We start from the raw sequence: 27,791 nt of genomic DNA on the forward strand, positions 1-27,791 counted from the left end.
AGTACTGCCTAGTGACTGGAGTCAATGTCACCCTTCTCCACAGGGCAGCGTGACCGACTGGCCGGAGTCAATAATGTAGCCTTTTACAGGCAGGGCAGCGTGGCCTAATGGCTGGAGTCAATAACGCAGACCTTCTACTCAGGGCAGCGTGGCCTAAAGGCTAGTGAAGGTGCCCACTTCTGGGGTGCTGTGTGGCCTATTGGCTCGATGGGGAAGTGGGGCGCCATCTAGAGGTGTGTGACACACCGGGTAGAGGGCCTTAGGCCCTCCCTGCTCCTCCAAGTCCCCGCCCAGAGCTCCTGAAGCATGCTGACTGGTTCCCTGGTTCACTCACGAGAGAAAAGTTTAAGTCCCCTGGGCTGCTTCCTACCCTTTCTCCCTCAGCGATGCTCCAAAGTCCCCCCGCATCTCTGGGGTCCTCAAGTGGCGTAGCTCCTGCTGATGCGGTCTCTTCTCCGGGCTCAGCAGGTAGCCCGGAGTCTGTCTGGAGCTCTGCGTGCCGTGGGCCTGCAGCAGCTCCCTAGAGAGAGCCTGCAGTCTGCGGCCTCCCCCTTCAGCAGCTGCTTCCTTTTATATTCTGCCTCCAAGCTGAACATGCCCAGCAGAGTTGGAGGGGCGGGGCTTCCTCAGCCTACAAAGCACAGTTAACCCTTTGGGGGCTGGTGCAGGATAGGTACACCTCATCACAGAACTCTTCAGTGAATAAGTCCGTTTGTGATCTTTAGGGCTGGTCTACATACCATTTTTATACTAACACACACAATGCCAATATAAGCACTTTATACCAGTCTAGATGCATCCACACTAGGGAGTTGTACTGCTTTAACTATATCAGTTTCTAAACCAATATGTAGTTATATCGATTGCCTACAGACAGTTTTTGGAACTATGTGTTTAAAAAAAAAAAAAAAAAAAAATGCATGTCTTAAACCAGTAAGTGTCTCTATGTAAAATATATAGAAAAACCTTGAAGTGTGCTTCTCCTCTAAGAATGAATTAAGATGATGCTATTTATACATAATTCAACAGATTTGCTCCCCATGATTATTCAGAATTATATCTGCTAAACAGTGACAAAAAATAACGTTTTATTGCTTTTACTCCTGTTAGCACGACAGTCAACACAACCAGGAGAAAGTACTGAATACCATTTATTCAAATGCATCAACTCAGTTGTTTACTACATACCTATCAGTTACACCTATACAAACCTACTGAAAGCAAACTAAATAGTTTCACAAGCACTGAGAATTTAATCTTTATTATGGATGACACATGAGAAAAATAACCTAGCTTGACTCTTGGATCCCAGCTTTAGTTTTCAGGACTGGCAGTTATAAAAACATTTACTTGTAATATTTTTACCTTTGAAAGCATAAAATTATATTAATGTTTAAACATAATGGTATTCAGAAAAGGATGCACTTAGCCTCATGTATCTAATCTGATTGTTACATTTAAAGTAAAATTAAGAGTCTTTCATGAACTAATTTTGGATATTTTTGCTTTTGATAAAAATCAAAGTTCTGAAAATACTCATTTTGAGGCTGTATATGCCAAAGAAGTGTAACACAATCAAATTTCCATTAACAGTTCCCAGTATATTACTGAAGGAACTCAACTGCTGAAGCTGGAAACTTTACAATGTAATACTAAAATGAATACTAAGCACAGGATCTTTATAAATCCAACATGACCACAAGGAGATCAACCTCTCTTGATTATCAAATGCCACATAAGTTGTGGTCAAGCCGAGCAGTGCTTGCCCAAGAAACACTCACTTGCATCAGAAGGAGTTAGGTAAAACATCTGTCCCGTAAAACGTCTGTCCCGTATATGTAGCGATGGGGCCGGGCCTCCCGCCAAGACTGACAGGAAGGAACGACTTTTCACCCTCTGGTGGGCAGAGCCAGGCAAGCCACACCCACCCTGCCAGAAGCATTGGGGCGGGACAGAAAGTTTAAAAGGTGGGCCCTGCAGCTCAGTTGTGGAAGAGCCGGAGAAGGAAGCAGACGTCTCTCGCCTGCTGCTGAGCCCTGCACCTGAGATGGAGCTCTGTCATGACGAGGACTCAGAGGAGGGGCTGGGACTGCTGACTGACCAGTACCTGGAGGAGCTACTGGGACTGCTACTGGCCGTGTACCCCAGGGAGATGGAGGAAACCCAGGAGACAGTGGTACACTCCAAAGGGGTAGTAGCCTGCCCACATTAGGCCAAGAGGTCTGCATTTAGCCAGAATGACCAGGGATGCAAAACCATCCCCTGAAGTGTCCCTAGCCTCTGTTTGCCAGAACCTGGGAATGGGCGACAGGAACTGGATCACTTGATGATTACCTGTTCTGTTCATTCCCTCTGAAAGCAGCTGGCATTGGCCACTGTCAAAAGACAGGATATGGGGCTAGATGGAACATTGGTCTGACCCAGTATGGCCGTTCTTATGTTTGTCCGCTATCTGCCTGAGCCAGGAGGCCAGGCGAAAGACAGCTTAATGCTCTGCCCTGCCCAGAGCCCTGTTAAACTACTTGTTGCTCTGCCCTGCCCAGAGGGCCAGAGCCTTGTTAAACTGCTTGTTGCTCTGCCCTGCCCTGCCCAGAAACCTCTGAGACTGCTAATTCCCCACTGAGCCTTACCTTTATAGATACACAGTAATGAGGGGCATGGCCTCCCTCCAAGACTGACGGGGAGGGACAGCCACAGACCCCTACATTATACAATTGTTTAGCTGCCATATTTGTCTGCATAAAGCAACCAATTCTATTTAAACTGGTGCATAAAGTAACATGAGATTGATTTTGAGAAAGACAAAAGCTTGTTTATACGGTTATCTCCATCAAGCAATCCTTACAGTGGCACAAACATTGCACTGAGGAAATCCACTTGCTTAGATCCTTCTTGGAATCAGGGAAAGTAGTAATGCTTGATAATGGAAGACAAGATAGTGGAGAGGCAAAAATGGAGCAAAAAAGGGTAAAAAAGAGACATACCTATAAGCTCTGAAGGATTCTTATCACTAAAATGTTCACATAGGCGGATAAATGCTTCCGTGTTCTCAGGTGTAGGGCACTCACCATGCCTGGTAAACATTGAAAAACAAAGGTTAGAATAAAAACAACAGAAAGGGGAATGAATTCAGTACAGATTTTTTACTTAAAGATCAAATATTTATTTGGGTACAATCAACTTACCCTTTACACTGAAGTTTTATATATTTGATCCCTTCTTTTTCTATATCATTTCTATCATAGAATCGAGTGGTGTTCGTTAAGTCCACCAATAAACCCATTTTAACCTAAAAGAATAAAAGCAGAGTAATTATGTTATATTTAATTGATCCAAATATGAACAGCTCACCAATATGAATTGGCTAATAGCCAAAATAAACTGACAGCATACTAAAGTTGATGCCTTTTTTTTAAAAAATACTGTGCTTGTTCATAAGGTCTATGTAATATTTGGTTCCACTACCACCACAATTTTTCCTCCTTCAAAGCTTCAATGTTTCATTTTTCAACTAGCCACCAATGCCAAACTTCCCAAACCCCAAACCAACCTGCTCAAAGTGAAGAAAAAACATTTGGTGAGGAAAGAGTATGCAATCTGAATTTAAATAAAGAAAGAATTGTTAAATGGATTCAGATATTTTTAAACTATTATGAACTCAAGCTGTAATTAAATCAACACAGTTTTAGTGCCCTGAAGCCTGAGCCCTGCAAGTCCAAGTAGGCTGACATGGGCTAGCCAAGTGTATTTAATTGCACGGTAGACATACTCCTAGACTTTTAAGGCCAGAAGAGACCATCATAGTCATCTAGCCGGTCTTCCGGCACATTGCAGGCCACAAAACCTCACCAACCACTCCTGTAGAAGGCCCGTAACCTCTAAGTCCTAAAATCTCGATTTAAAGACTTCAAGTTACAGAGAATCCACCACTTACTCTAGTTCAAACCAGAAAACGACCCATGCCCCATGCTGCAGAGGGAGAAGGAAAAAAAAAAAAAAAAAAACAGGGTCTCTGCTAATCTGAGCCGGTGGAAAATTCCTTTCCAACCTCAAAAATGGTAATCAGTTAGACCCTGAGCATGTGGGCAAGATCCACAAGTCTGACGCTCCCCATCTAGTGTCTCTGGCAGTTGGAGATATTTGCTAATAGCAATCACAGATGGGTCATATGACATTGTAGGTGACTTCATCATATCATTCCCTCAATAAATTATCAAGCTAAGTCTTGAAACAAATTAGATTTTCTGCCTCAGCTACTCCCCATGGAAGGCTGTTCCAGAATTCCACTCCTCTGATGGTTAGAAACCTTCATCTAATCACAAGCCTAAACTTGTTGATGGCCAGTTTATATCCATTTGTTCTTGTGTCAACACTGGCCCTTAACTTAAATAACTCCTCTCCCTCCTTGGTGTTTATCCATCTCATGTATTGTCATAGAAATGTAGGGCTGCAAAGGACCTCAAGAGTCATTCTAGTTCACCCCACACACACACCCCACGCACGTTAAAGTATACTTAGACCATCCCTGGCAGATGTTTGTCTAACCCAGCAGTTCTCAAACTGTGGGTTGGGACCCCAAAGTGGGTCACGACCCCATTTTAAGAGGTCGAAGCCCGAGCCCCACTGCCTGGGGCCAAAGCCGAAGTCTGAGGGCTTCAGCCCTGGGCAGCAGGGCTCAGATTACAGGCCCCCAGCCTGGGGCTGAAGGCCTTGGGCTTCGATTTTGGCCCCATCCACCCAGTGCTGTGCGGCTCGGGCTTTGAGCCCCTCCACCAGGGGCGGCAGGGCTCAGGCAGGCTCAGGCTTTATTCCCTCCTCTTGGAGTCGTGTAATAATTTTTTTTGTTGGAACGGGGATCCGGTACAATGAAGTTTGAGAACCCCTTGTGTAAACTGTTTTTAAAAATCTCCACTGATGGGGATTCCACAACCACCCTAGGTAACCTGTTCCAATGAGTATATATTTAGAGGTTTTTTCCCCTAATATCTAACCCAAATCTCCCTTGCTGCAAACTAACCAATTGCTTCTTGTCCTACTTTCAGTGAACATGGAGAACAATTGATCACCATCCTCTTTAAAACAACCTTTACCATTACCATATTTAAAAACTTATCAGGTCCCCTTCTCAGCCTGCTCTTCTCTAGACTAAACATGCACAATTGTTTCAACTTTCCCACATGGGTCATGTTTTCTAAACCTCTTACTTTTGTTGCTCTCATCTGGACTCTCTCCAGTTTGTCCACAACATTAAACTGTGACACAATACTCCAGCTAAGACCTCACCATTTCTGAAAAGAACGGGACAGTTACCTCCCGCATCTTACATGACACTTTTGTTAATATATCCCAGAATTACATTAGCCTTTCTCGCAACAGCACTGACAATATTCCTCAGCAGAAGATCTAGGTGCTTTTTCATGGCTTTGAAACTCTCCAGTTCATCAACTGGGCCAAACTGTCAAAGAAAATTATGCATTTATCATGTATGGCTTTCTCAGATTCATTGCACTCTACAAAAACAAAAAGATTTCAAGGTGTGCCAGTACTACAAAAAAAATCAGTTTATCAGCTACTGATGTGCTTTAAAATCAAAATTAGTAGACCTAATCTCATTCGATAGTTAGAAATGTAAAAAAAAAAAAAAAAAAAAAAAATACTTTCAAGTATATACCAGTAGCTCACTTAAACATTAAAGACAGTATATTTTTTTTAACCATAATACGCTTGTAAGAGGATGGTGATAGTATGTCATTGTGATATTAGAAAAACACTATCATGTATTCAGAAACATAAAGGAGTTCTGATTAATAAAAATATCTATATAAAAAGGTAATAGGCTTCTATTTACATTTAAGGCCAATAAGCCATCAATTATTTAACTTTGGATATAGCAAAGTTATAAATTAAAAGCACTAGCTTTTCTGGATTGTTTGGAAGCAATCTTCAGCTGTGATTGGAGTATTACCCTTGGGGAAAATTCTGCACCAAAAAAATTAAAAATTTTGCAAAATTCTGCATATTTTTTGTCAAAATAACACTATGTAATCATGCCAGTTTCAATTATTTTGGTAATTTATTTTAAAATACCTGTCAGCAACTATGTCTATAACAATACAGACAACAACAAAAATTCCCCGAAGAGTAGAGAGTTAAAGAAACCCTCCAACAACCCAGCTCTTGTTTCTCTGCCCTCTCCTCCCCATAGCCCAGCCAGGGAGCCAGACACCCACACCCTCTTCTCCCAGAGCCCAGCCACAAGGAGCGCCCCCAGCTCAGACACTCATACCTCCTCCCACCTAAGAACCCAACTGCAGGACAACCCCCAGCCCAGACACCCACACCCCTTTCTGGGCCTTGACTATATTAAGAAAAAAGGTTATTTAAAAGAACGTTAGCTAACACGTTTTAATTAAATTAACCACCTCAATGGTCATCATTTTAGTAGGAACATAAATGAGGAGGTTACTTACCTGTAAGTAGAGGTTTTTGAGAAGTGTGGTCCCTATTTATATTCCAGATATGGTTGCGCATGCCCCAGAGTCGGAAGATTTTCATAGCACTGTCCATTGACCCACACATGCGTCGTGAGTCGCCTCATGTCTCAGACAAGATTATATTAGGTCATGCAAGTCAATGCCTCTTCACTCACCCTCTTACTGCTGAGTGTACCAGTCCGCAGCAGAGAGCACAGAGGGTAGGTATTGGAATACAAATACGGATCACACATCTTGAAGAACCTCCAGTTTCAGGTAAGTAACCTCTTCAAGTGATGGTCCCTATATGTATTCCAAAAGTGGGTGAATATCGAGAAGTTGTCAGTGGAGATGGGTACGAGGCATCACAGCCTGTAGTACAGCATGGCCTACTGCAGCATCCTCCGCCACCCCTCGGGCAATGGTATAATGGGCTGTGAAAGTATGTACTGAACACCACGTCACCACCCAGCACATGGCCTGTCAGGAGACGTCCACTAAGTAAGTGGATGGGGCTGCCAGTGCCCACATCAAGTGTGCTGTAATTACATTGGGCGGCAGGTGTTGAACAGCGTATAGCATTCTCAGATACAGCCAGAGACCCATTTTGAGATTTGTTGGGAGGAGAGGACTTGGCACTTGGAGCAGTCAGCAATGGCAACGAACAGTCTGGTAGAGGCACAAAAGGAGTGAGTTCTGTGCAGGTAGAATGCCAGCATGCGGCAGACGTTAAGGGAGCGAAGAGTCCTGTCCGCAGGGGTGGCACGTGGCTTAGGATGGAAGACCGGCAGGTGAATAGATTGGTTGAGGTGGAACTCTGACACCTCCTTCAGGAGAAACTTGGGAGGCAGTCGTAAGGAAACCTTATCCTTATGAAATACAGTGTAAGGAGGGGTCAGCCATCATGGCCGCCAGTTCACTGACGCTCCTGGCCAAAGTGATAGCCAAGAGGAAGGTTACCTTCATGGAGCGATATGAGGGGGAACATGTTGCCAGGAGGTTCAAAGGTCATCTGGTGAAGACGGGGAGGACAAGGTTGAGGTCCCACAGTTCCAGCGGAAAGCTGTTGAGAAGGCCTTTCATGAAGCGAACGGTGGTGGGGTGAGTAAACACCAAGTGTCCATCCATGAGGGGGAGGAAGGCACTAATCACCACCAGGTGGACTTAGAGCTGAAGGCAAGGCCTGACATTGAGTTCCAAGAAGTAATTCAGGAGGACAGGAATGGATATTGCATCCAGTGGGTGGTGATAGCATTGAGTCCAGGATATGAAACGTTTCCATTTTGCTGCGTAGAAGGTGTGTGTGGAGGCCCTCCTGCTTTGGATAAGGATGCATTGAACTGGTGTAGAGCATGCTTTGTCTACACATGAATTCCATCAAAAAAAAAAAAAATCAGGCCGTGAGGGGAAAAAGGCCCAGATTGGGATGGTGGACCCTGCCACAGTTCTGGATGAGGAAGTCCCGGAGTGTGCAGAAGTGGAGTGGTGTGCGGATGGAGAGCCTGAGTAGGTACGCAAACCAAAACTGGCAGGGCCAGAATGGGGCTAGGAGTATGACAGTAGCCTGAACTCTGCAGGTCTTGCGATGGACTTGTGGAATGAGGGGAATGGGAGAGAAGGAATAGTGGAGGTTGCCCCTCCAGGGTAGGAGAAGAGTATTACCATGGGAGTCACGGCCCATAGCGCCTCTGGAACAGTAGAGGGGAAATGTGCAGTTGGCGTACATGGCAAAACGGTCCCAGTGAGGGGTGCCCCATGTACGGAGGACGGAGTAGAGAGTGGGGTCATGTCGCTCCCACTTGTGGTTGAGGTATAGGGTCCTGCTGAGCGCATTGGCCAAGAAGTTGTGTGCTTCCGGGAAGTACGCTGCTTGGAGTGTGATGTGGTGGTAGATGCACCAGTTCCATAGGTGGACAGATTTGGAACAGAGGGACAGGAACTTGGTACTACCTTGTTTGTTGATGTATGTCACTGCTACAATACTGTCTGAGAGGAGCTGAACATGTTGCAAGCGAAGTAGAGACTGCTACATGTGGCAGGCTAAATGAACCTCCTGCAGCTCCAGGACATTGATGTGCATTCTGACCTCTAACAGCATCCAAATGCCTTGGGTGCTGTGATGGTTTAGGTGAGCACCCCAACTGGCAAGGGAGGCATCTGTGGTCATGGTGGCAGTCGTGACCGGGACAGCAAAGTGAGTGCCAATCAGCACCTTGGAAGAGTCGGTCCACCAGGTGAGGGAGGCCAGAACCGATTGTGGGATGAACACTTTGGCATCCAGGTGATCATTGTGGGGTCTGAAGACCGTCAGGAACCACAGGTGGAGGCATCGCATATGTAAACAGGCATGCGGTGTTACGGAGGTGCAGACGGCCATGTGCCCAATGAGGCAGAGGCAACAGTGAGCTATGGTGCGAGGGCTGCAGTGTAAGTCTGTAATTAGAGCTGCCAAGGTTGCGAATCTATGTGCAGGGAAGAAGGCTCATGCTGCCAAGGAATCAAGACGTGTCCCCATGAAGGTGATTCTCTATCGGTATGAGCATCAATTTCTCCTCCTTGATTCACAGACGCCAAGAGCTATGAGGAGAGAGTGGAGAGCAAGGATGGTAGAAGTAAGCTCGTCACGTGACAGTGCAACTAAAAGCCAGTCATCCAGGTAGGGTTACACCAAGTAGCTTAGATGACGCATCTGTGCGGCCATGACTGCAAAGACTTTTGTGAAGACCTGTGGGGTCATCACGATGCCAAAGGGGAGAACTCTGAATGGGTAGTGGTTGCTTCCCACACAGAAGCGAAGAAATTTTCGATAGCCCAGGTGATTGACAATGTGAAGGTATGAGTCTTTCACATTGAGAGCTGCAAACCAGGCCTCCTTGGGGAAGAAGGGAATAATAAATGATAGCGTCACCATACAGAATTTAGATTTTCTGATGAAGGTGTTGCGGAGGCAGACATCAAGGATAAGGTGGTGCCCTCCACCCTTTTTCAGGATCAGAAAGTAGGGGGAGTAAAATTCTCTGCCCAGGAAAGATCAGGGAACCAGCTCTATGTCACCCTTCACTAGAAAGGTGTCTGCTTCTTCTTGTTGTAAGAGGTATTGATGGGAAGGATCCCCTGTAGGCGTCCAAGTGGGGCCCGTGTGGGGGGCAAATCAAGGAATTCAATAGAGTAACCAAGGTGCATCTGGAAAATCATCAGGAAGAGACAGATTTTGAACTAGGGAGATTGGTCCCAGGCTGGACGGGAACTCAGCCTGTGTATTAGGAACTGTGAGCTGCCTGTAACATCTATTAGGGGGAGAGAGACTGATTCAAATCTTGCTTAGTCTGTTAAAGTTAGAATTTAGACTGTGTTTCTATTTTTATTTCTTAGGTGACCAATTTTGATCTCTATGCCTACTACTTAGAATCATAGAATCATTTAAAATCTATCTTTCTGCAATTAATAAATCTGTTTTAGATGTTATCTAAAACAGTGTGTTTTCGGTTGAAGTGCTTGGGCAATCTCAGCTCAGGTTACCAAGGGCTGTTGCACGTCCACTATCCTTTTGTTGGAGTGGCGAACTAATTAATGAACTTGCACTGTCCAAGGGAGTCTTGAGCAGTGTAAGACACTATATTTCTGGGGTGCAAGGTTGGGGTGATTGGCTGGTGCCTCTCTCTCTCTGAGATTCACAAGTGGCTCAGGGAGCATTCATGCATTTTAGCTGGGTGTGGGGCTCCACATGCTGATGGCTGAGTGACCATAGTGTCTGGGAGGGGGCTTTCTGCTCGTCACTGACATAGCATTGTGAGAGACAGCCCAGGCTGAAGAGTTAAAGGGGCACAGTCGTCCCACAGTTCCAGGTTATACACCGGGGATTCCATCACAGTGGGTCAGGGTAGAGGAGGTGGCTGCAGCTGGGCCACGGGCCGGAGGCACTATAAAAAGTGCTGCCTCCATGGGGGTTCTTTCTCCTGGTGATAGTAGGGAGGATAGGGTACGTACTGCCAAGGACAGAAGGGTTTCTGCTGCTGTTTGTGATGGGATGCTGGGGTGTAGATCCCAAGGGACCAGAGTGTCACCCTTGAGTCCTTCAGGGAGTGGAGGGACTCATCCATCTTGCCTAAGAAGAGCTTGTCCTCACCGAAGGGGAGGTCCTATACGGAGGTCTGTATCTCCCACGGAAAGCCGGAGGACTGCAGCCAAGAGTTGCGTTGCATGACTATGCCCATGGCAAGGGAACAGGATGACATATCCGTGGCATCAACCGCTACTTCAAGGCCTACCTTGGCCACCAGGCTGCCTTCCTCTATGAGGGTGTGGAAGTGCTGTCTCTTGTCCTGCAGCACATCGTCCAGGAATTCTGCTAGCTTGGCATAGCTGTTGAAATCATACTTTGCCAGCAGATCCTGGTACTTCACAATGCAAAATTGCAATGCTGCTGAAAAGTAGACCTTCCTGCCCAAAAGGTCTAGGCACTTGGCTGCCTGGTCCGGAGGAGTCAATTTCTGCATGTGTTGGCGGGCGGGTTCTGCTGCCACATGCACCACGATGGAACTGGAGGGTGGATAGGAAAAGAAGAAATCTGCCTCCTTAGCTGGGACAACACACCTGCATTTTGCCTGTTTTGGCATAGGGGCACAGGAAGCTGCTGTGTGCCAGACTGCTCTCGCAGGTTGCAGGAAAGCAGTGTTGCTGGGGCAGCAATGCACATGATGATCCCTGGGGTTGGAGGATGTTCAGCAGTTAGTGGTGCTGGTCACGCACCTCCTCCAGGGGTATGCCTAGGTCTGTGGCAGCCCTGTGCAGTAGCTCCTGATACTGCTTATGGTCATCAGGAGGCAAGAGGGCAAGGGGGTATAAGGGCATCATCCGGAGAAGACAAAGCGGCCATAGAGACTGGCGGAACTGGCAGTACCAGCTCTGCCTCTGTTTCTTCCTCAGAGCCCAATGGCTCCGGTGCGAGGTCCAGGGCAGAAGGGAATGATGCTTGAGAAAGTTGGTTGAGCCACTGATATGAATCCCAGTGTGGCCAGGGCTTGGGGAATATGGCAGGTGCCGGGTCATATGCTAGCAGGTGAGATGTCTGGACATAGGAATCCAAGCGTCTCCTCGAAGTGGAGGAGAATGTCGGTTCTGGCTAAGAGAAGCCATCAGAGTCCAATGAAGCCCACAGGAGCAGTGGAGTCGTCAGTACGGACATCCATGACACACTACCTGGAATTGCCCCTCCTGGAGCAGGAGCAGTTCATCCACCAAATTGGGTGGCTCATGCATGGCGAGCAGCGGAGAAGGGGGATAGAGCAGTTCAAGTTGTGGACTCACAGCATCGTGGGGTCCAGCGAATTTCTCTGTGAGAACCAAGGAGCGTGATGGTGTCTGCGGTGCCAAGTGAACCGATGGGCATGGAGACACTTGCAGCAAGCACCCCAGAAAGCATTCCAGGTGGGCGGCCACTACAGTGGTCTGTGGTACTGCCTGGTCCTCCTCCTTCTTCATCTTACCCTTGGAACAAGGAAGCTTAGGCAGTGGTGGGGCAGGGTCCATGCACGACTTCTTGCCCAGTCTGGCTCAGGGAGGGAATGTTTTTGGCTCTCATTCTTGGGCTTGTCCTGGACCGTCAGTACCACTGTATCCGGGGCGTGGGATGTGCTAAGCGGAGCACTCACTAGCAGTGAAGGGTGCTGCACAGATGGCTCTGCCAGTCCCACGTTAGACTGAATGTGGCCGGAGAGCCACCTCCATAAGGAGCTTGCAGAGGCAAAGTTGTCACGCTTCCCAGGTCCGCAGTGGGAAGGACACACACATCTTGCAGTGGGCAGCGAGATGAGTCTCCCCAAGACAGTAGATACAACACTGGTGCTCATCACTCACTGAGAGCAAGCGAGGACACAAAGCCCAGTTTTTGAACCCCGGAACGCAGGACATAGTCCCTGGGGAGCCCAACCAGGGCGGCGAATACTAACTAATACTACACAAAACTATTTACAGCTAACTATAGAAGAAAAAAACAAAGAACTACTATATACAAACAGACTAAAATGCTCTCATAGTTGAACTATGATCACGGAGGAACAGGGATTCCGATTCCGACAATGCAGCAGTTAAGAGGGAACTGAAAAGGCGTCGACCCGCATGACCTAATATAACCACAACTGAGACACAAAGAGATGCACATGCGGGACAATGGACACTGCTAAGAAAATCTTCCCACTCCAGCAATGGCGCGCATGCGCACACACATTTGGAATATAAATAGGGACCACCTCTCGAAGAAGAACAATGAGCTTCTCTCTCATTGTTGGATGTAATGAGGCAAACAGATTTTGTCAAGTGTTGAAGCAGTGGAGGAACAAGAAATTCAAGCCAACTGCCAAAATCGGAAGGTTCCACTGTACCTCTACCCAAAACAGAGGGAACAAGGAGACGTATCCCCATCTCAGGACAAAACGGTTTCAACTGATACTTAAGTGACAAAAACCAGACTTGGTTCCCACTTCTTCCTGGAAACAAGAAGCCTCAAAAGTCACTTTCAAAATTTCAAAAACTTCCCATGATCCCCCAAACGACTTCTACAATGCAGTTAAGAGTTTTCAATACAAAAATTTGTAGCCAACATAAAACTGAATTTAATATCAAAATATATAAGCACAAATAATACTTTTTATGGATAATTTTCTCCTCATGTTTCACTCACTTCAAAAAAAAAATCACTTTTTTCTTTTGTTTGAATTTGTCCAAGAAATTTTAGTTTGTTCACTGGAATATTGCTGCAGAAGTTAGATCCACATTGCTACCAAGTACTTGGGGGCTTTGCTCCTAATTTGCACAGCAGAAGAACTAGCATAAAGAAGTCTGCTTGGGACAAGACCCCAGAGGTCTAGGGCTTCTGACCGACTAGTCTCTCTCACCTCCTGTGTACCTCTTTAAGCATAGAGAATCGGAGCTCTTTGGTCCCTCCAATCTCCCCTTGATCTTCATGCACTTCAAGCAGCAGTGGATCAAAAGGGTGCCTGTCATAATTTAGGTCTGATATGCTACAGAACACAGGGCCTTGTCTATATCACCTGAAAACCAGATTACCACCCTTCCAATCACATTGTAATTTAATTAGGGTATGGGTAATAAACAATATCAGATATCTATTTTACATTTTAGTATCTCACAATTTAACAGGGCTAGAAAACCAAGTACTACAGGAGTAAGCAAAACTGTTTCAGTTCCTGCTGAAGCACCGGTTGCAGTACACATGCACATATAATACCCTTGCTCTGACTGACAGGGCTGAAATAGAATTGTATGAAATAGATTCTGAAATGTGTTTTTGTAGCTCAGCTGCTTTGGCCTGTCGTGGAAATGAGTGTCCATAAGATGTCAGTGCTCCAGAGAGAATCACCAGAGTGTACTGTCTTGGTTGCTGTCCCAAAGGTTTGTCCCCAAAATGGCTCTAGATTTGAGTCTATTTTTGCCAGGGTGGATTTGATTTAAATCACTAGTCAGGAAGACTATTTAATCATGGATTTCTACATAAAAGTGCATTCCTGCTGGTCATTATAATCTTAATACATATTCTTCACAACTCAGAGATAGATGTAGGTTTCATTTTTAGAAGGTACACACTATACATTTTTAAGTGATTTATTTTGAAATAAATATGGGTATGGGTAATAAACCCTTTAATTGGACTAGTTTAGTACCTGATAGATTTCAGAATTTGTTTTCACTGTTACCAGAGATTCAGAAAATCTCTGAAGTACAAGGGCAAATTCACATGCTTCAAAACATATATCAAGTTGAAAAGTATGCCTTTCAGACTGCTTATAGAGTATCCACTTTATGTACTAAGTATGATGTATTGTGCTTTGTGACTAAGGCTGTACAACAACCCCATTATAGTATTGCTATGGGAATGTTATTGCTTGTATTGTTATTAGTTATTTTAGGATTATGTTATTGTTGTTGTAAAAGACTTAATAATAGTAATACCTTTCATGTTCATGCTAATCATGCATTGTCATTACATCCAATCAGAACCGCTAAAATTGAAACATCTGATATAGAATCTGAAGTCCAGGACTTGATGCAAATAGAGGTTTGAGAATGTTTGTTGTACTAGAAGTACAAAAGGGGGGGTTGTGGAAGCAGAAAAAGAACTGTCAGAAAAGAACTGCAATGCATGACAGTTTGTTAGCAAGAGTCAGGCTAACTGTAGCCCTGATAACGCGAGATTTGTAGAAGCGAGGATTGTGTGAGGCGGGTGAGAAAGTACTGTGTGAGAAGTTATTGTGACCTTGTATAGATAAGGTGTAGAAGACCTTGTGTAGATAAGGTATAGGAAATATTGTATGTTGGCAAGAGTCAAAACAAGTAAGGAATTAAGATATCAAGATGGCCTATGTATAAACAAAATGCAGCTGTCCCTCATTATTTCTGTAATGAAAGGTATAAATGCTTGTTGTAATTAGGTATCAGAGAGAGAGACCTGCTTAGCTCTCTCCCTCTGCACAATTGTGAGAGTTAATAAAGCTTCTGACTTGCTGTACCCAAACAAAAGAGTGAGAACTCAGTTTTTCTCCGACAATTTGGGAGAAAATTGTCTGAAAACTTTTCAGATTAGTTTTACAGCTATATTAGAAAATGAATGATTGTTTAGTTATTTAATTTACCAAAGGTAATTGAAGCAGATATTTATGAAGTCATTGGGAGGTGAACTATCTCCAATTCAACAGGTTAATCATTAATATTTGGAAGATTTTCTTGCCATGCTGTATTATGAGGAGAACATCACCAGACAGACATTTAAATTGTTTTATTTAACTAAAACATCATCATTATGTATTCTGGATTTTTTTCTTCAACAGCAAACATATAATAGTTTAACAAAACAAGCATATGAATTTTTGAATTTAGTTAAACATTCAAGTTTTTTTAAAATCAGGTTTGTTTTTGTTAAAATTGTTTTTAACTAAAATAGTTAAATGAAATATTTAAAAAAAATAAAATTGACTATGTTATCCAGGTCAACATGAGAAACTTAAAATATTGGCTTCTGCAGCTAACTCAGTCATCTTCACCTTCATTTTCCTGTTGTTCATAATCTGGAAAAGAAAAACAAGCTTTCCTGCTCTTTCAGGTCCCAAATGACTTCTCAATTTGGAATGAATTAGTCCAAAGGAAGAAAATATTCTTTCTACACCAGCAGAAGAAGCTACTGCTGTTAAAAGTGAGATTATCACTTCAACAGACTCTGAATCCAAGTGCTTAAGTGACTTCCACCAATTCACTGGTTTGACTTTCTTTAAATCATCAGCAAACATATATTTCTTAAATGGTTCACCCTTAGCTCTGAAGTTTATTATAGTTGGCATTATGGAGGGATGATTTCTGGATGTCCATGTCATAGCCAACTTCTCTTCTTCAGCAGTTAAGGTTTGACACTGGTACCAAGTATTGAGAATATTTGCAAGAAAATGAGCATTAAAACAGCTATTTCCCTGCATTTTGTTCAAGGCTACAGAAATAGGCTTCAGGGTACTCAGCATGTCTTCAACATATTAAGCGCAATGGTGAGAACTTTGGCTGTGACAGTGCCATCTATTTTTTCACGATTTTGTTCACAAACTGTCATCAGATTAGGCCAGTTCTTGATATAGTGCTCAAAACAATCCACTACTGAGTTCCCTCACACGTCATGTGGGAGAGTTATCTTGGTTCCTCCCACTTTTTTCAGAGCAGCTGCTGCAAAGTGGTTGTTACGGAAGTATTTTGCAATTTCAACATTAGCCTTTATTTCTGGAAAACTGAAGTCTTTGGCTAGGAGGTGCATCAAATGAGCACTGCAACCGTATGTTATTAACTTGGGAATCTCTTCTAAATAATTTCTTCTCATCTTGGATACATTTGCAGCATTGTCTGTGACCAAGCTGCATATTAGACATTTTAATTTTTGTTCAGTTTGTTATAGCTTTTACTGCTACTTCTTGTAAGTATTCTGCTGTGTGCACATTTCCTGATGTATCGTTTCTGTAAGAAAGACATTCCCTTCTTCTGTTGTCACACAAGCACATACAACAGGATCACTGTGGACACTGCTCCACCCATCAAGACTCAGGTTAACAATTTTACCCTCTAGACCTTTTGCACACTGCTCAATTTCTCTTTCAGACACTTTATCCAGCAATTTCCCTGTGACATCTGCTCTGTTGGGTGGACTGTATCCTGGTCTTAATGACTGAACCATGTTAATGAAGTGCGGTTTCTCAATCATAAGGAAAGGAGAGTTTGTTGCATAAACAAACCGGGCAATTTTTTAATCAATTACCTGTTTTTGTAATCTGCTGGTTCTTATCACAAACTTATCTATGGCTGTTTTTGGATGACGGAGATTTTTTTTTCTTTTTGCTACAGGTGATATACTGTGGCTATGTGACATACATGATGTGACTGAAACACTATCATTGGCAGATAACTCTGAAACTATAGAAAATGATGGTGATCTTGAAGGTGGATACTCTTCAGAATCCTGTATGTTGAGGATGGATTCTCCTAAACAAAATAAGTCAATGTGGTTATTTAATAATTATTACCATACTGTTCATTTAGTATTACTCATTGCATTCACTGACACTCGGTATACTTTAAAGGTGAAATTGTAAAAGGAAGATCTGCCTATTTCAGCTATTTATTTTTTAATCACAACTGCATCTAAAATGATAGTCCGATAGAGTAACAACTATATTTTTTGCTCAAACATGAGAATTCAAGAATAGTCCAGAAGGAAAACAGGCAGTCCTTAAGAAAAAAGTATGAAATAAAAAAGTTTACCAACCTGAAGATCCTGCATGTTCAGATATGTTCCTTTCATCATCTTTAAAGCAGCTTCCTCCTGAGAAGGAACACTTCTCATGATGTTGTTTCATTCGGGCAACCAGGCCTTGCATTTCTTTGTTGCACTCTTTGCATTTTGCACGCATGCCTGTCTTACCCACAGGTAGAGGATCTTCATTAAAATATTTCCAAATTGGGTCTGTTTTACGGCCTGCTGCCATTATAGGTTTTCCCTTCTAGTGAGAGAACGGTATCGTAGATCTCAAATCAATGAAGGCTACACTCAGAAAGACCTTGAGACTTCTGGCATATGCTGCTCAAACAGTTTCACTTTTGTTTCTACTGCCTGTCCCTCCCTTCTCACTTTTATCTCCAGACTTCTTATCCTTGTCCAGATCTATTCCACCCCCAACAATCTTCTATTCATTGAACTTTTTGAAACTTTACACTTTTAGAGAGAGGTAAGGGATTGACTATGTACACAAATTTGCAGAAGGAAAATAGGGTTGAGGTCTCATCCCTATATATTATTTATTTAAAATCACTTTTGCTGTTAACAAGCATGTTATCTCTGGAGATACAAATCCACAGTTTGAGAACTACAAAACTAAGCATCTCTGATGGTCTCTTACTGAGCACTGAGTCCCATTGGGTAGATAGAAAGATTAACCTTAATAATCTATACAGAAGCCCCTGGAATCCCATAAAATTGGGTCCCTAATCCACGAACTATTGGAACTCACTTACAAAACTTTTCTTAAACATTACATGAATATATTGTCTCATACTATAGAATTAGAATTTATAATCCCTATTCCATGATGAGATATCTTTGAGCTATAATGTATCTTAATTAAAACGATCTTTAGACAGGTTTTTTCCTCAAAAATAATTTTATCAAAAAAGTCCGATTTAAATAAAAAAATTCCAATTTATTTGATTTTTTTTTTTTTTTTTTTTTTTTTTAAACATTGATTTTTATCCACCCTGATTTTTGCAAGGCCCTCCTGGCTACAGCAATCAGGAGAAAATTAAAAGTACAGCTATTTTCCAGCAGGCAACTAAGTATTTTGTAATTGACATTTCATCAAATCATAAAAAGCAACAGAGGGTCCTGTGGCACCTTTAAGACTAACAGAAGTATTGGGAGCATAAGCTTTCGTGGGTAAGAACCTCACTTCTTCAGATGCAAGTAATGGAAATCTCCAGAGGCAGGTATAAATCAGTATGGAGATAACGAGGTTAGTTCAGTCAGGGAGGGTGAGGTGCTCTGCTAGCAGTTGAGGTGTGAACACCAAGGGAGGAGAAACTGCTTCTGTAGTTGGATAGCCATTCACAGTCTTTGTTTAATCCTGATCTGATGGTGTCAAATTTGCAAATGAACTGGACCTCAGCAGTTTCTCTTTGGAGTCTGGTCCTGAAGTTTTTTTGCTGTAAGATGGCTACCTTTACATCTGCTATTGTGTGTCCAGGGAGGTTGAAGTGTTCTCCTACAGGTTTTTGTATATTGCCATTCCTGATATCTGACTTGTGTCCATTTATCCTCTTGCGTAGTGACTGTCCAGTTTGGCCAATGTACATAGCAGAGGGGCATTGCTGGCACATGATGGCATATATAACATTGGTGGACGTGCAGGTGAATGAGCCGGTGATGTTGTAGCTGATCTGGTTAGGTCCTGTGATGGTGTTGCTGGTGTAGATATGTGGGCAGAGTTGGCATCGAGGTTTGTTGCATGGGTTGGTTCCTGAGTTAGAGTTGTTATGGTGCGGTGCGTAGTTGCTGGTGAGAATATGCTTAAGGTTGGCGGGTTGTCTGTGGGCGAGGTGATCTTGAACTACAGAAGCAGTTTCTCCTCCCTTGGTGTTCACACCTCAACTGCTAGCAGAGCACCTCACCCTCCCTGACTGAACTAGCCTCGTTATCTCCATACTGATTTATACCTGCCTCTGGAGATTTCCATTACTTGCATCTGAAGAAGTGAGGTTCTTACCCACGAAAGCTTATGCTCCCAATACTTCTGTTAGTCTTAAAGGTGCCACAGGACCCTCTGTTGCTTTTTACAGATTCAGACTAACACGGCTACCCCTCTGATACTTGACACCATGCAAGGCACTGCATTTAGCCGTATGGAATGGAAATCTATCAACCTCATGAAGAAACTTGCACAAATACAGACAGATATCATCTTCCTTTCCAAATGCAAACAGATGGACATCATACCAAATGGACTGAAGGTGAAAAATCCATTGCTATCTACATACTGCACAGACCACAGTGAGAGATTATGCCATACACTATCCAAGAAACTGAGGAACCACCTGATCAGCATCCTATACAGCAAACAGAAAAACATCAAGAAAGAGCTCTCCAACCTGGAGACTTTCATAAATAACCAACCCTCCACACAAATGGACTTTACTAAAATAAGACAGGAGATCTACATTACACACTTCACCTCTCTACAAAGGAAAAAGGACCGTAAGCTGTCTAAAATCCTACCTGCCACATGGGGCCACAACAGGGGTACCCCTAACTCACCCAGCAATATCGTCAATTTATCCAGCTACACACTCAACCCAGCAGAAGAGTCTGTCCTATCTTGGGGACTCTCTTTTTGCCCCAGCACACCCACGAACATGATACAGTTCTGCGGTGATCTGGAAGACTACTTTCGCCGCCTCCGACTCAAAGAATACTTTCAAGATAACACTGAACACCGCACTGATACACAGATACCCTCCCACCAACAACACAGGAAGAAGAACTCCACATGGACTCCGCCTGAGGGTCGAAATGACAGTCTGGACCTATACATAGAATGCTTCCGCCGACGTGCACAGGCAGAAATTGTGGAAAAACAACATCGCTTGCCTCATAACCTAAGTCATGCAGAACGCAATGCCATCCACAGCCTCAGAAACCACCCTGACATTATCATCAAAGAGGCTGATAAAGGAGGTGCTGTTGTCATCATGAACAGGTCTGACTACCAGAAGGAGGCTGCCAGACAACTCTCCAATACCAAATTCTACAGGCCACTTTCCTCAGATCCCACTGAGGAATACACTAAGAAACGGCACCATCTACTCAGGACACTCCCTACACTAACACAGGAACAAATCAACATACCCTTAGAGCCCCGACCGGGGTTATTCTATCTACTACCCAAGATCCACAAACCTGGAAATCCTGGACGTCCCATCATCTCGGGCATTGGCACTCTCACTGAAGGACTGTCTGGATATGTGGACTCCCTACTCAGACCCTACGCCACCAGCACTCCCAGCTATCTCCGTGACACCACAGATTTCCTGAGAAAACTACAGTGCATTGGTGACCTCCCAGAAAACACCATCCTAGCCACCATGGATGTAGAGGCTCTCTACACAAACATCCCACACACAGATGGAATACAAGCTGTCAGGAACAGTATCCCTGATGATGACACAGCACAACTTATTGCTGAGCTCTGTGACTTTATCCTCACGCACAATTATTTCAAATTTGGTGACAATATATACCTCCAGACCAGTGGCACCGCTATGGGCACCCGCATGGCCCCACAATATGCCAACATTTTTATGGCTGACCTGGAACAACGCTTCCTCAGCTCTCGTCCACTCATGCCCCTTCTCCACCTACGCTACATTGATGACATCTTCATCATCTGGACCCATGGGAAGGAGACCCTGGAAGAATTCCACCATGATTTCAACAGCTTCCACCCCACCATCAACCTCAGCCTGGACCAATCTACACGGGAGGTCCACTTCCTAGACACCACCGTACAAATAAGTGATGGCCACGTTAACACCACCCTATACCGAAAACCCACCGACCGCTATGCCTACCTTCATGCCTCCAGCTTCCACCCCGGACACACCACACGATCCATCGTCTACAACCAAGCACTGAGGTACAATCGCATCTGCTCCAACCCCTCGGACAGAGACCAACGCCTACAAGATCTTCACCAAGCATTCTCAAAACTACGATACCCACATAAGGAAATAAAGAAACAAATCAACAGAGCCAGATGTGTACCCAGAAGCCTCCTGCTACAAGATAGGCCCAAAAAAGAAACCAACAGAACTCCACTGGCCATCACCTACAGTCCTCAGCTTAAACCTCTCCAACGCATCATCAGTGATCTACAACCCATCCTGGACAATGATCCCTCACTTTCACAGACCTTGGGAGGCAGGCCAGTCCTCGCCCACAGACAACCCGCCAACCTTAAGCATATTCTCACCAGCAACTACGCACCGCACCATAACAACTCTAACTCAGGAACCAACCCATGCAACAAACCTCGATGCCAACTCTGCCCACATATCTACACCAGCAACACCATCACAGGACCTAACCAGATCAGCTACAACATCACCGGCTCATTCACCTGCACGTCCACCAATGTTATATATGCCATCATGTGCCAGCAATGCCCCTCTGCTATGTACATTGGCCAAACTGGACAGTCACTACGCAAGAGGATAAATGGACACAAGTCAGATATCAGGAATGGCAATATACAAAAACCTGTAGGAGAACACTTCAACCTCCCTGGACACACAATAGCAGATGTAAAGGTAGCCATCTTACAGCAAAAAAACTTCAGGACCAGACTCCAAAGAGAAACTGCTGAGGGCCAGTTCATTTGCAAATTTGACACCATCAGATCAGGATTAAACAAAGACTGTGAATGGCTATCCAACTACAGAAGCAGTTTCTCCTCCCTTGGTGTTCACACCTCAACTGCTAGCAGAGCACCTCACCCTCCCTGACTGAACTAACCTCGTTATCTCCATACTGATTTATACCTGCCTCTGGAGATTTCCATTACTTGCATCTGAAGAAGTGAGGTTCTTACCCACGAAAGCTTATGCTCCCAATACTTCTGTTAGTCTTAAAGGTGCCACAGGACCCTCTGTTGCTTTTTACAGATTCAGACTAACACGGCTACCCCTCTGATACTTGACATCAAATCATAGCATCTTCAAACAATCATGCCTAGCTCACCTTCTATGATGCAACTTAAAGATGGAAAAGTAACATTAGCTTGAGCAAATTCTGGGATGTAAACCAGGAATGTCCACAAAGGGTAGTTCTGACAATAAATTATTGACACAGAGCTGCAGCATGAGAAACATCACATCTCATGCATATTAGTCACCCAAAGCTTTTATTATGTTAGCTCTATCATCTCAGACCACTATATGGATGCTATCTTTGGAAACCTGTCATTTATTAAGCATGCCCAGTAAGACCTTAAATTGTGGTTTCTGCAGGTATATTGTCAAAAGCCTCTCAATGCAGCAAAGAACTGTTCTTGTGGATGTTCCCGTCTATTCCAAGTGTCACTGAGAAAAGACTATGTAGTACTGGAACACAGTAGTTGCCATACCGTTATCAGACCACTGTTCCATCTAGTCCAACATCCAGCCAGTCAGTAACCAGTAGCACGTGTTTCAGAGGAGAGGACAAGAAACCACGCAGTCAGCTATTACAGAACAATCTGCCCATATGGAACGGTGTTTTTTTTAGTCTTAGTCATTTAGAGGTTGTCTTAATTATTTTTGGACTCACTATGTCCAAACATCTCCAGTAATCTAATAGCATTTCACGGTTTTAAAAATCAGAATCATGACGGTCTGCTAAAATTTCCCATACATATTAGAGAGAAGTGTGGAGAGGTGGCGATAACCAGGCTCCAGTAATCTGATCAGCTGCTGAAAGTACAAATACTCAACAAATTAAAGTAAGCTGGTTAACAACTGTCTATGGAAAATTCTCTTTGTCTCTAGATAATCCATTTTCCAGCTGCATACTCATCCATTATTGTGTTTATTGCTAAATTGCTGTTCTTGAGATATGATGATCCCAAGTAATCTTCTGCCTATTAAATATATTGGCAAGTTTCAGAGTGCCAATATCCACATACTTTCAAATGGCAGATGTTTAGTTAGTAGAAGCAACATTGTGGCTCTGAACAATTAAAAGTGTTTGTTGGATTAATTACACAGGCAGAACTTTGCTTATCACTTGTGAACTAAACAGTCAAAACAAAGGCCCTCATGCCAATAACTGTATGATTAGCTGATTCTGACTGTTTGATTTCTTACAAATAGAACAGAATCACAACAGCTTCAGTGACAACTGATTCAGGCACAAGTTGAACACAAAATGGGCGGACTCAGCACACTCTTACTTTAAGTTCTTAAATTTGTGACCAGGAGCATTAGAAAGCTTTAAAAAGCTAGCAAAATATTTCCATTTTGTGCAGCACACTAGTGAGGACTGCATCTACTGTGCACTTAATTTTCCTTTATACTCTTACATGTTGTAAGGGCAAAAACAACAACAACAACAAAAAATTTGGAAAACATTCAAAATCTGCAAAATTCTACAGTTCATGACAAGCCTTTACAAAACAAGAATCTTGGAACCTATATTGCAGGTGTACTTGCAAATGGGGTTGCCTTTGGAACCATATGGCTACATCTACTAGGTGTGGCAAATGGCCAACAGTACTGTGGTGGATCCCGCGCTTTTTCTTGGTGAGGTGGGTCAGGTAGTCCGTTGCCCCTCTTCTTGTGTGTTGTTAGCTCTCTCTTGTGGGAGAGAGAGGGTAGCGGGGAAGGGACCCAGGTCTGTTCTCCTACTCCGGATCCCAGCCCCTTCAGCTTCATGGGCTGCTTACCCTCTCTCCCCTTGGGTAAGGTTTCCCTCAGTCCTCTATGCCAGGGGAGTCCCTCTGCTCTGCTTGGATAGGGTTTCCCTTCTCCTGGTCCTCTGGCTAACAGCAATACTCCTCTGAACTCTGGTCAGCTCTCCTTCCCTCTCCCTGTCTGACTGAAGCAGGGAGTTTTTATTAGGTCTTGGGCAGGGCCTTAATTGGCTCCAGGTGCTCCAATTACCCTGTAGTAACCTTTTCCTAGTCCACAGGGTATAAGGCCTTGATCATCATACAGCTTATATACCTCCCATCTACCACTCTCCTGCTGTTCTCTGGCCCTGCTGTATCACATAGTGTACAACCATCTAACAAGCAAACTTAGAGATATTCTACTCCCCTGGCACATAGGAGACTGGTTGTTACAAATACATATGCTGAGCTGCTACTGGAAAGGTATAAACCAATTTACTTCACAACAACCTTTGACAAATTCTCTGTGTAGCAATGAAACCAAGGAATTCTGTACTCATCCTCTGAAATGGAATTAAGTAATCATACTGTAGTTTGAAAGAAAGATTTACTTATTCATTACAGTTTCTAGTTTCTGTAGTCAATACAGTTCAGCATTGTTTCTGACCCCAATACGACCATTTATTAAATAAGCCTCAGCACCCATGACATAGGTGTTATTCCAATTTTAGAGACTAATAAACAGATTGAGATTTATATATTTTGTTCAAAGTGATACATAAAGTCTGCAACAAAGCTGGAAATAGAGCCCAAATCACCTTATTCCCAGTTCTGTGCCTTACCCACAAGACCAAATAAAATAAGTGACAAGGATGAAGAAGCAGAGAGAATTCCAAACTTCAAATCTCCTTTCAACCTTCCCCTCCCAAAATAATTTTTCAGGGGTTTGTTTTTTGGGGTTGTTTTTTTTTTACTTCTTTATGATGATCAAGATCATTTTTTAAAAAATACTTTGCAGGTCACTTTTAAGCATTGCAAGAGCAAATTTCAACCTTCGAGAATGAGTGGGCAGAGAAGCCTATATTAGGAAGACAAAAATCTACATAGATAAGGTTCACAAGCAGACAGGCAGACTTTGGAAGCAATAGTAAGAGAAAAGTTTTGGTTTTTTAATTGCCTGGGTCTCCAAATAAGCTTGCTCCTAAATTGCCATTGTTTAACCATAACTGGCATACACATGGAGAGAAGAAAATCCAATACATCTATCCCCCACAAAAAGGGCTGTAGGAGAGTTCAGTTGAACTGGCAAGTTTCTTTTCCTATTTTACAAGTCCATAATTCCAGATTTACTAGGCCTAGCTCCCCCTGGGAATGTCTACAGAGTTGCACCAGTTTAACTAAAAGTGTGATTTAAAAATCTATTTAATTTAATAGGTGCAAAAGGCTGCGTAGACACACAAATGAACATAAACCTGGTTGTAATCTTCTTAAGCTAAATTAATATAAATATATCCCTCAAACTGAAATAAAATGTCTATGTAGAGTTTTGTGCTGGCTTAACAACATTGTTTATAACTGGATTCAAGTTAAATTGGTGCAACTTCTGTGTTTAGACAAGGCCTAATTTTAAAAAGTGGGGTTTTTTTAATATCAATGTTGCTAACTCAAATTTCTTTTAAAACACAGCTTTTACCCTCTAGCCCAGTGGTTCCCAAACTGGGGTTCGCGAAATGTTACAGGGGGTTCTCAGGAAAAAATTCCCTAATGGCGGACAGACCTGTCCCTAGGGACCCTGGGCAGCATGGGGCCAGCAGCACAGAGCCCCTGGACTTCCAAGAGCTAAGCAGATCAAAGTAAGCCTATCTATCACACTGAGGAGATTTAAACTTCAAGACTTATAAGAAATGGAAAGGGAGGTGGATATTTTTTGCTCTTTTTAAAATTAAATAGGCAGCTAGTATTGTTTTAAAAATTATGAAGAACAAGTTTAAGCTTTGTTGTAACATGCGTTGTTTGCCTGGACTGCTCAAGACCTGAATGCTTGTGTAGGAGGAACTCTGAGTTGGCTTCTTAAATACCTTCATGCTGTTTCATCTGATACTTCTTGATGAAACATAGGAGCCTTGTCTTATAACAGGCTTATTCAAAGTGATACAAACTACAAAAGTGAGATCTGGAAGAGTGTTGCCATTTTCCTAATGTAATAAAAATACTGTAATTATAAATAATAATAAATAATAAATAGTGTGTAATAAGCATGCCATAAAAACAAATTTTATATTTCCAAGTCACTGCTTTTATAATTTATACTCAGGTAAAGGAGAAAATCCCTGGAAATATTCATTTTTAGGAGGGGGTTCGCGAAACTTGACATTTTAGTGAAAGGGGTTCACAGGTTGTTAAAGTTTGGGAACCACTGCTCTAGCCTAATATAGCGCATACTCAGTGGTACACCCATACACACTGGGTTGGTTATAAAGCACGTACCACAAACTCTTGATGGAGCATGGAGCCACCCTGCCAGAAGGGAGTAAGGCATATTATTTTTACTTTTAAGCTGTATTGTTTTTTGCATAGTTTGAATGCTATTCTACAAATCTTTTGAAATAAATGTTTTAAACAAGACTTCGCAAAAAACACACTACATAGAAAAAACAGCCTTTCCCTTACCATCTAAGCTGTAGATTCGTTCCATGCTCAAGCTGGATTCCATGGCTGGGGTAACAATATAATGCATACGGGGGCATCACACACAGCAGAAACTGATATGCCTGGAAGTCAGGACCTACTACACAAGAAGGCTATCATTTATGTCCTAAATGCCTCTTACCCTTGCTTTTAAGGGCGTTCAGCACAAAGGGAAACACTACAACTTTATAATTACACCTCTACCCTGATATAACTCAACCTGATAAAACACGAATTTGGATATAACACGGTAAAGCAGAGATCCGGGGGGGGGGGGGGGGGGAAGAGGGGATGGAATGCACACTCCGGCTGATCAAAACAAGTTCGATATAACGCAGTTTCACCTATAACGTGGTTAAGATTTTTTGGCTCCTGAGGACAGCATTATATCAGGGTAGAGGTGTATGTACATGCATATTATCTGTAATACTGTTAACATTTAAATTGGCTGCAGTTTGACAATGATATTAGCATCTCATTGAGATGGAGGTGAGGATAGTAAGAAAAAATTAGTTCACACTTCTCGATGCAATTTTTTAGCTGCAGAATTTTGAGCAATGCTAGATTATGAGGGCAACTACAATTTTATTATTAACACTAATGCTTTTTTATGAAAGCTAGGATCCTGTAGAGAAAGAGAAAAACTTGGGGGGAAATTACAGCATTTGTGATTTTTTTTTCTACCAATGGTCCAACAGAAACCATCTATTACATTTTCTTCAGTATGCATATGTATTATTTTTTTTATAAAATGTTAACTTACCTTCAGACTCTTTAAATAGTTGGACAGCATACTGGGATGGAAGCGATTCTCTTCAGCAACCTGTTCATCGTATCTTGGTCCTAACATTGTCTTCAAAGGCAAAAACTTCCCTATAGAACAAAATAAAATTTTATAGTATGTATATATACACATACTCACAAGTGATTTTAAAGCTATATGAAGAACAGCTTCACAGAGGCTCAGCAATAACCTAACAGATTTAATTAAAAACAAGCTCAGGAAAATTTGGCCTGTTGCCCCTACGTCATGATGGAGGGATGGCCTGGCCTAACCTGAGTGGCACTGCAACACCGTGCATTACATCACAATACCTGGAGTGAAAAGACGGGCTCAGCCCTACAGGAGAGGAGCCAGCAGTGTGGGGAAAGTGCAGAGATGGCTCACTCTCCA

The 27,791-nt window shown here is 43.1% G+C and overlaps 1 protein-coding gene across 2 annotated transcripts in view; it reads right to left on the minus strand.

The window, feature by feature from the left end:
• The window catches only part of RNGTT (RNA guanylyltransferase and 5'-phosphatase), a 449,379-nt gene that overhangs the window by 405,648 nt on the left and 15,940 nt on the right, over positions 1-27,791 (minus strand). For both annotated transcript variants that reach the window (XM_065401183.1, XM_065401182.1), the window contains exons 2-4: positions 27,381-27,490; positions 3,186-3,289; positions 2,985-3,073 (exon numbers count right to left, since the gene is read on the minus strand). In XM_065401183.1, coding sequence (XP_065257255.1) covers positions 2,985-3,073; positions 3,186-3,289; positions 27,381-27,490 — 303 coding nt within the window. The remainder of the gene's footprint in view (positions 1-2,984; positions 3,074-3,185; positions 3,290-27,380; positions 27,491-27,791) is intronic.

The sequence above is a fragment of the Emys orbicularis genome, chromosome 3 (assembly GCF_028017835.1).
Source record: "Emys orbicularis isolate rEmyOrb1 chromosome 3, rEmyOrb1.hap1, whole genome shotgun sequence".
Classification (NCBI taxonomy): Eukaryota; Metazoa; Chordata; order Testudines; family Emydidae; genus Emys; species Emys orbicularis.